General features: G+C 46.8%; 1 protein-coding gene across 4 annotated transcripts in view; it reads right to left on the reverse strand.

Annotated features, from left to right (window-relative positions):
* The window catches only part of ABCC4 (ATP binding cassette subfamily C member 4 (PEL blood group)), a 190,080-nt gene that overhangs the window by 149,525 nt on the left and 30,601 nt on the right, over window positions 1-9,954 (reverse strand). For 2 of the 4 annotated variants that reach the window (XM_010959689.3, XM_045520173.2), the window contains exons 2-3: window positions 2,312-2,422; window positions 1,657-1,777 (exon numbers count right to left, since the gene is read on the reverse strand). In XM_010959689.3, coding sequence (XP_010957991.1) covers window positions 1,657-1,777; window positions 2,312-2,422 — 232 coding nt within the window. Of the gene's footprint in view, window positions 1-1,656; window positions 1,778-2,311; window positions 2,423-9,954 lie in introns of those variants that run through there. The other 2 variants (XM_074378420.1, XM_045520174.2) reach the window with 2 other exon arrangements.

Here is a 9,954-nt window from a genome sequence, read left to right on the forward strand (position 1 = left end):
ACTTATGTTCCCCAATGTGACTTCCTGCTCCAGGGCCTTCTTAGCATCCTACGTATTATCCTCAGGTCAAGTCCAAGTTGCATGTGTCTGAGACCCTGAAGACAGAACTCTCAAGATGAGCTTTCCTGATACTGGACAAGCTATCAGTCATTGAAATGGCCCGGATCCTAAATCAGATGGAACCTCAGCCTGTCCTTTGTGCTTTGTGTGACCACAGACACGCTATGTAACTACCTGGCACTCAGTGTCCTCCTTCCTAAAATGGGGGTAATATGATATCTACGACTTCACCGAGTTGGCCCAGGGAATAAAACTGATATCACACAAGTGTTCATAGCAGCTCCCGATACGTAATATTTTTTCTCTACTTACTACTGTATTACTAGATTACCAACCGTACTACAGCCGCCCCCACCACCACTACTGCTGGCCCCCATACTGCCTCTAGGGCTACTGAGGACAAGCCTGCCGGTTTGTAATAAGCTCATTTGTAATATAATACCTACTTCTTCACTGAGGAATCAAAGAGATACTGCAGAGTGCTCCTGGCAGTTCCCAAAACATAGTATTTTAGAAGTACTCACTTCTATTATTGAAGGAATATAAAGCAAACTAACAAACTGACTTCCCTGATGCGAAACTGTTTGCTGATTCCTTCTTTACTGAGAAGAACTTTAACCCAGAGGCTACACTCCAGGAAGGAGATAACAGGCTGATAATCTCAGAAGAATGGACAGACCCTCCGGGGTTCCTCCTGAAGATACACAGAGGTTAAGAGGAATGTAGCACCCTGTAAAACACCCTGATTGTTATCACCTTTCCTGTCCCATCCAGTTTTTCTATAAAACCTCAAGACCCCAACCCCAGGATGGGCTCACAGTCGTTAAGGCATGAGCCTGCTGTGATCCCTTTGCAGGCAAAGCAATAAAGCTGCTCTTCTCTTTGCTCCCAAAACTCTGCCTCTGAATTTGAATTCACTTTCCAGGGTGCAAAGGCTGATTTTTCAGCAAGTGACATTATTACTACAGTAAGAGTAGTGCCACCAACACTACTACTGAGTGTGAGACCCCTTTAGTGCTGTGAGTACTTCTAGCACTGCTAGAGGGTGAGCCCCCACGTTTGCCAGGTCCTCTACTCCCCACATTTCTGCCCTGACCGCCCAATAGCCAGCCTCCTGAAAGAGAGGCCCGAGCTCTATCAGTTGCAGCCTTTAGAAAAGCATTTATCTGACGTGACCTGCTCAGGTTAACAATTAGTTTCTGAGTACTCATAAAATGCCTCAGTTCTTCTGGGCTGGGGTCCAAATTTACTTCCAAACCACATATTCCTTGAGGATGTAGGGTCTTCTTTTGGATAAGGATCACTCTTAGCGCTTAGATCATTTAGTAGCACCAAGAACATCCTAACACGGTTTAAAATGTCTTTTCAGTGTCATCAGCCATGACACTGCATTTTAATGGATTAAAAGAAAAACGGTAATCGCTCAGAAGTCCAGTCCTTTAAGTGTTTTCCCATCCTAAAGATAAAGACGACTGCTGAGCTATGTCACGATTCCTCAGACCTTAAACTACTGGCCTCTCTCCCCACAGGTCCCGTCCATCGCAGTACTGATCCGCTTACACTGAAAACCAATGCACTGTATGGAAAAGCTTTTACCTCAATTAACGTAAAAATTCCCAAAACTAAATAGGATTTCCAGTAACACTTTATGATTGCTTTCGTTAAAGAAGGCTCCCGTGCGTCTTTCTCGGCTCTTAAAACTTCTTGATCCCAGTACCTGCAGTGGGAAACAAAGCACAGTGGAGAACAGGGAGCCCATCTCGGGTAAAACGGGCCCAGGGGGTGGGAGGTGGAGAGGGAAGAGAGGCATTTACTGCAGGGCACATCGTGGCTCTTCCTACAAATGCTGGCTAACAGCTTGCAGGGCTCCTGAAAGATAAGCAGGGCCAACTCCTAAGCACCAGAAAAACAGACCTTGAGGGAAGGAGTCCTGGGAGGCAAGATGCTGCCAAGCTTTGCTGGATTCACAGGGCCATGAGCCGCCCCAGAGGGCAGACAACCTCCTTTGGCCACACCACCTCCAGGGACCGAGCTCTGCATCCAGGCCCTTTGCTGCCAGCTCCCTCCCCTCCCACAAAATGCACTGGAAACACAGTGTAGGCCATGGCCGGGGCCAGCCTGAGGGGGTGACCTGGCAGTGTTAGGGGAAGAAGGACCCAGAGGAAAGCAAACCCAGTTGAAACCATTCATTAGCCACACGGAGAATCTCGCTCTTCCTTCCTCTTATCCTGACTGCTGGCCAGCTGCTTACCCTTGCAACTCTTCTCCAAGGTGCTTGGAGCGATCTTCTGGAAGCACTGAGTACATGTCATCTTCTTCTAATCTCCGTTTGTGACCAATTTTAAACAAGGGGTTTAGCCACCTGTTAAAAGTAAAAGAAAAGTAAAGTGACACATATCCAAATTACACATCTCTAATTAGAATCCTATATTCATGGACTTTGTGTTAAAAAAAAAAAAAGGTCTACCTTTTAAATATGTACAGATATGAGGGGGAATTAGACGGGTTTACACACACACACACACACACACACACACACACACACACACAAGTATTTAATATATTCCCTGACTCTATTAACTGAGATGTCCTGGAAGCAATGACACAACAGGAGCAAAGAATTTCAGCCCCCAGATCTTGTTTTTGTTTTTACTATACACAATTTTTTCTTCTGATGAGAGCTTTTAAGGTCTACTCTCTCAGCAGTTTTCAAAATGCAATCCAGTGGGAGGGTATAGCTCAGAGGTAGAGTGCATGCCCGGCCAAACAAGGTCCTGGGTTCAATTCCCAGTACCTCTGTTTAAAAAAACAAATAAACCTAAAATTTCCTCTCCTGCCATTAAAAAAAAATGCAATACAGTATGATGAGCTATGGTCACCACGCTGGACATCACATCCCCATGACTTACTTATTTTATAACTGGAAGTTTATGCCTTTTGGCCCCCTTCACCCAGATCTTGACTTTTTAATATCCTTCTTCCCCAAAAGGAAACACGGATCTTTAAGCAATGACTCATTCCATGGTTGGGACAGTGTGTGTAAGCACCTGACAATTAGCTTGTTTGATTGTAAGTGCCTGACATTAAGCTTCTGAGACATCCACTTCGAAGACATCCGTCCAGAATAAATACAGGCCAGCTACATAGCTAGATAAAGAGTCCGCAACGTGGATGGACTTGGAGGGCACTGTGCTAAATGAGATAAGACAGAGAAAGGCAAGTACTGTGCAATATCACTTATATGTGGAATCTCAAAAATACAGCAAACTAGTGTACATAACAACAACAACAACAACAAAAAAGCAGATTCACAGATATAGAACAAACTAGTGGTTACCAGTGGGTGGGGACAGGAGGGAAGTGAGGGCAGTCCAGGGGGTGAGGAGTGGGAGGTACAAACTACTGGGTGTAGGACAGGCTCAAGGATGTGTTATACAACATGGGGGAGGTAGCCAATATTTTGTATTGACTGCAAATGGAGAATAACATTTTAAAACTGTACTAAATTTTTTTTAAATTCTGAGTACACGTACACACACACAAACACACACACACAAGCAGATGTGCTTTTTACCCACTGTCCCTCAGGAGACTAACAGAAAAGATGGGCAATTAGGTCTTCTGACAACAAAGTCTTTTAGTGAATTACTAACAGAAAATAATGATATTAAAAAAAATAAATGAGTCAGGCCACCCCACCCATGAAGTTCCCTTTTAGAAAGCTCCAGGAGACCTGATAAGCGACCATCCCACTGAACGCTTGCTTCTCCCTTCCTGCACTTTAATTCCTGCTCTTATGTGTTAAATTAACCAAAAGAGAGTGAATCTGGGAAACTCCAGAAACCCCACCCACAACCCCAAAAAGATACAATCCCCAGCACTCTTTCTCCTTCTGCCCAGGACCTCGCTGTGTGGCCCCAGGGGTGCCCTCTACCCTCCAGAGACGCATCTCACAATCATAACCACCACAAGGGCCGGTCCAGCCACAACACTGGCTCCAAAGGGAATGGGGGGTCGGGGGAGCTGTACAGCTCAAGTGGTAGAGCATGTGCTTAGCATGCACAAGGTCCTGGGTTCACTCCCCAGTACCTCCTCTAAAAATAAATAAACCTAGATACCTCCCCCACCAAAGAATAAAAAATTTTTAAAAAATTAATACAAAGGGGAAGATCGCTGGGGGCTGCTATAACTGATAGAATTTAGTGCGTTACCCTGAGGCTCTCACAGACTGCTTGAAGTTTATCAGTCCATGGGAAATAAACATCGGTGCATTTTGGTTAATTTAGAAGATATGTCATCTCATGCAGCTTGCAAAGCCGAGCCTTGTGCCCCAGTACAAGCATCACTGATGTAAGTACTTACATATCTGCAGTAGCCCAAACCTGATTTTCCAGTCACCTATCCCTCTATCCCAGCAGAAACCCTTTTTCATAGCCATCCTATGGCACAGTGAACACACACTGACACTACTACCTTTATCCCCCAGCACTATCTCCCCAGAAGGTCTTCATCCTTTTTAATACTTTGTTTTTTTAGTGCCATAATAGGTTCACAGCAACACTGCGCAGAAAGTCAAGAGTTCCCACGTACCCCTTCCCCCCAAATACACACAGCCTTCCCCATTACCACCATCCCCCAGAGTGGTACATTTGCTGCAACTGATAAATCCACACTGACACATTATTATCACCAAAGTTTACAGTTTACATTAGGCTTCACTCCTGGGGCTGTACATCCATGGGTTTTGACAGATATCCATCATTATTGCATCACAGAGTCGTTTCACCACCATGAAAATCCTCCATGTTCCACCTGCTCATCCTTCCCTCCCTCTAACCCCTGTCAACCACTGATCTTTTCACTGTCTCCACAGTTCCACCTTTCCAGGATGTCATATAATTGGAATCACATACTATGTAGCCTCTTCAGACTGGCTCCTTTCACTGAATAATAAGCATTTAAGGTCCCTCCATGTCTTTTCATAGCTTGATAGCTCATTTTTTTTCCTTTTTAGTATTGAACAATATTCCATTGTATGGACGGACCACAGTTCATTTATTCATTCACGAATGAAAAAACATCTTGGTTGCTTCCAAGCTTTGGTAATTACGAATAAAGCTGCTATAAGCATCCGTGTGGAGGGTTTTGTGTGGATGTCAAGTTTTCTGCTCCTTTGGGTAAATGCCAAGGAGAGGAACTGCTGGAATCAGATAATAAGAGTATGTTCAGTTTCATGAGAAACTGCCAAACTGTCTCCCAAAGTAGCTGGGCCATTTTGCACTCCCACCAGCAATAAGTGTTCCTGTTGCCCCTATTTTTAAATTCGACTTAATCGATACCTGCTTCAGTTCTAGCCCCTTTGTAGAGTCCTCTCTGACCTCTCTCCAGCAAACCTCTCCTTCCCTGGACCCATGGGCAGCTTCTGCAGCACTTATCAAAAATCCTTGGTACATATCCTCTCATACCGGAAGTCACTCACTGGACGCCCACACACAAGATCCCTACAACAAACAAGTAATAATAACGGTGCACATTATCTTAAAAAATAATACCTATGTTAAAAAAATAAAAATTAAAAATAATCGCTAAAAGAAGGAAATTTCCCATAAAAATCCAGATTCCCAAATGCTCTTGAACACTCAGAAGGTCCACCCACACTACATACACGTTTCCGCTGGTATTTTCTATTCTACTCTGATATTTGCCATTCTATCCTACTCCATTAAAAAAAGAAATGCAGGTCATGGTATACCATGATGATAGCATTGTTCACAGCAGCCAAAAGGTGGAAGCGGCCCAAGTAACCAACGAATGGATAAACGAAGTGTGGTATCCTTGTACAATGAAATATTATTCAGCCTTAAAAAGGAAATTCTGACACCTGCTACAACATGGATGAACCCTGAGGATAGACAAATACCATAGGATTCAACTTATGTGACGTATCCAGAAGAGTCAAAAACCTAGAGACAGAAAGTAAAATGGTGACCGCCAGAGGATGAGGAAATGGGGCGACAGGGAATTGTAGTAATGGGTACAGAGTTTCAGTTTTCCCAAGAATTCTGTGCGTGGTGTTGATGGTTGCCCAGGGGTATAATGCCACTCAAGCCACTTGACTGTACACTTAAAAATGGTTAAGATGGTAAACATTGTGTTACATGTAATTTACCACATTTCTTAAAATAATTTTTAAAGAATTATTTTAAATTATTTTTAAAAAGAAACACCTGTTGTAATGACCCACTAATGGGTTGAGGTCTTATGTTTTAAAAGCACTGGTGTAGCTTAGCACTTAGCACTATCACCACAGACCAGGCTCACGCGACGGCAGGACGGTGTCCTAGAGAGTTTGCGCCCTCCTTGAGCAACTCGGTTCCCAGGACACTGTGAAGGTGAGGGAACACCTGAGGTCTCTTCTGAGGAAGGCCTCCTCCTTCCGCAGCTCACACTTGGCCACCATTCCTGAGTCTCGTTTCCCATAAAGTGAGAAGGAAGTGACATGTCAAACATCCAGTACAATCTGTTCCCTCTGCTGTAAAGGCCAAATGCCCTGCAGAGCCGTGTGCCTGAGTGAGGGCGCCCACACTGCAGGGAGGACTCACAGGGGCCCCGGGAGCACACAGAGCCACAGAAACAGTGGCACATCGTCCTGCAAGTTTTAGTAAACTGTACAGCTTTTTAAAAAAAACCAAAAACAAGTCAACACTGAACAAACAGAAAAATTGGCAAAGACCTGCGGTGCTTGCAGGTAGCTGCTTCAGCTGACACTTCTACACTCCATAGGGGCCCCCTTCACCCCTCTCACTCAAGGGCCTCGGGGAACAGAGCTGGAGAAGCAGTGGCGTCACAGCTATACTTTCTCAATATCAAGTGGGCACAGTTTTCCAATAACGGTGCCCCGTGAAGGGTTTGTTATTTTGACCCCCCTCCAACCCTCCGCCCAAGGGCATGTTCTCCATGCAGCCTCTGGACCCACTACGGGCCACACACGCCCCACTCCCCTGTAAGTCCCCTGCACCTCCACCAAAACCAGGCCACTAGCCTCCCTCTACACCCCCAATATGGCCCCTTTCCCCGGCCTCCCATCAAACTCCCTGGAACTCTCTCTGTGACTAGCAAACACCCCTCTACCCTCAGCTCCCTGCTCTCGGCCCCTGGGGACATGACTTCCCTGTAGCCTGTGGGTGGCCCTCCAGTTTCCAATTCCATTTTCTGGCCCCATGCCCCACCTACCAGTAAAGACCTCTGACACCTATGAAGGCCAGGGCCCAGGCTACCTTCCAGAAAATTCTGTCTCTGCCTATTATTCTTCGGCAGCTTTAGCTGCTGGGTCTGGCTTCCCCTTGACCCCAACTCCCAGCATCAGTCCAAGTCACTTCCACATCCAACAGAAACCCCAGCTGCTCACTCTCTTGTTCTCATCTCTTCTGGGACCTATTTCTATCTTCCGTTAAACATATAAGGATGGGCTTTCAGACCCCCTACGATGCCCACTGATGGTGTGACCTTGCACCTGAGACCCTCTCATTTACTCTGCAGGCCACTGACTTGAGCGGAGCCCCCCTACCTTTCCCAGGGGTTTACCTTTCCATCTCCTGTGCCCTCAAATACCACCTAAAGTCTACAGCCAGGCTACTCCTCCAAACTCCAGACACCTACAGTTATGTTTCTTCTTGTCATTTCCTCCCAAATGTCTAAGAGGCATCTCCATTCTAATGTCCAAAAGGGACCACCTGCTTTCCCACCAAAACTGCTTGTCCCCATCTCTGTGAAGGTGAACCTCACAGAGCCCACTGCTCAGACCAGAAACCTGTCACCCTTGATGCCTCCCTTCCCCTTACCCACCCAGCCAACCCATCACCTGGGCCCCCAGCTGCTACCCCCAAAACGCAGCCTGACCCCAACCTCTTCTTGGCAGCTCTGCTGCTCCTAGTGAGGCCGAAGTCACCAGCGGTTCTCAGAGCTGCAGGAGCCTGCTGACTGACCTGCCCGCCTCCACTAGGCTTCCCCGTGATCTTTTATGAGAAGCCAGAAATGATGTATTCAAAGTACAAGACCGTGCTGTTCTGCACTAGAATTACACCTACACACCTGACGGAGTGTTGTGCGTGCCGGGGCCCCCCTGCTCCCCAACCCATCTCCAGCCCCACTGTCCTGCTGTGGTCCCAAGAGCTTGCCCCGCTCCTGACTGCTGTCCCTTTGCTGGGAACAGAACCTCCGGCTCATTCTCCCCCATGATTGGACCTTTTCTCTTCCAGGTCTCAAGCTAATCATCGCCTCCCGAGGTCTAGACTGCTTTGTCCAGAATAAAGCAAATCCCGATTCTCTCATTCCTTCTTCCAACTTTTCTTCACCCATTTACGACAATCTATTTGTTGAGAGAAAAGAATAAATCACTGATTTCTTTTCTCCCTCTCCTCTTGAACAAGAGCTCCATGAGGGCAGGATCCAGTCTTTCTGTGGTGGTTCACTGGGCTTGGCACATAGCATGTCACTCAAAACTCTGCTGATGAGGTAAACGTGTGACTCGCTGGTGGAGAAGCAGCGGCAGAGAACGCTCACTTGCACAACCCTCCCTACATGTCTCTATGAGGAGGAGGGAATGTGTGGGTCAGCCAGGGTCAGTCAATCATTCAACAAGTGTCCTCATGCACTCAAGTCACTCATTTATTGTTGAAAGAATAACGCATTTTAAAAGCACTTTTCGCAGTGGCAAATTATTAATCATTGGTTAGTTTTTCCTGGAGATTCTGCCAGCCCTGATGACAAGAGGCTCCTGGAGCCAAGCCTAGGCAAGGTTCATGGGGCAGGCACATAGGGGATTAGGGTGATCTGGGTCAGGGAGTCCAGGAGCAGGGACTGGGGTAAAGGACTAGTGAGAGGCATGCAGACAGATCTCACAGAGAGACCTACCCTAAGGCAGAACCTCGCAGGCTCAGCACGTTTCAGGCTGCGTGCTTCTTGGTTAGAGGGAGATCTCCCCTGCTTTGTAACAGAGTGACAAGCACCCCTGGATTCTCTCCTCAGGATACCAGGAGCATCCCCCCATCCTAAGCTGTGACACCCAAAAATGTCTTCAGACATTGCCTGGGGAGCAAAATCTCCTGAATCAAAACCACTGACCCACTCTTTTCTTTCTGGAAAAGCTTTACCTCAAAGATTGCTCAGAGAGTAGCCACGGGGCAGTGGCAGCAGTCCCTTAGCCACCAAAGCAAGGCGAAGGGATCAATCGCCCAGTCCACCCATCTTCAGTACAGCACAGGTTCTCAAACTGTGGTCCCCAGAGCAGCAAAATTTGCATCCCCTAACTTGTCAGAAATGCAAATCCTCAGGCCCTACCCGACCTATGAACCAAACTCTGAGAGTGGGTCCCAGCAGTCTTCCGGAACCAGGTCTTCCAGGTGATGCTGATGGCAGCTCAGGTTTGAGAACCCACCATAGAGTGTACCTTGGCATACCTGGTCTGGTATTTATACCAATGGTCCCAACCCTGGCTAAGTCAAAATCCCCAGCTCAGACTGGGGAGTTTTAAAATAAAGACCGACAGGTATCTGGAGTCCCATCCCAAATGAATGCATCTGACTGAGTCAAGATGGAACCCAGCTGGTGGCCTTTTTAACACCCCCTGCACAACTCTGGTCATCAGCCAGGCCTGGGAACCATTAGCCTTGAGGGAGGCTAGGGAGGATTTCCAGGAAGAGACAAAGCTTGAGTCAAGTCCAGGAGAGTCACTTTGTTCACGGAGAAGACAAGGAGGAAGAGGAGAGAAACCTTCCAGAAAAATTAAACCAGACTGCAAAGACATACTGCCTGGGGATAGCAGGTTCAAAACTGCACGGGTTTCTGTGCTAAGAAGGGAACCAAAGGGCCTATATTCCAAACTTAAGAATTTGG

The sequence above is a fragment of the Camelus bactrianus genome, chromosome 14 (genome assembly GCF_048773025.1).
Source record: "Camelus bactrianus isolate YW-2024 breed Bactrian camel chromosome 14, ASM4877302v1, whole genome shotgun sequence".
NCBI classification, from domain to species: domain Eukaryota; kingdom Metazoa; phylum Chordata; class Mammalia; order Artiodactyla; family Camelidae; genus Camelus; species Camelus bactrianus.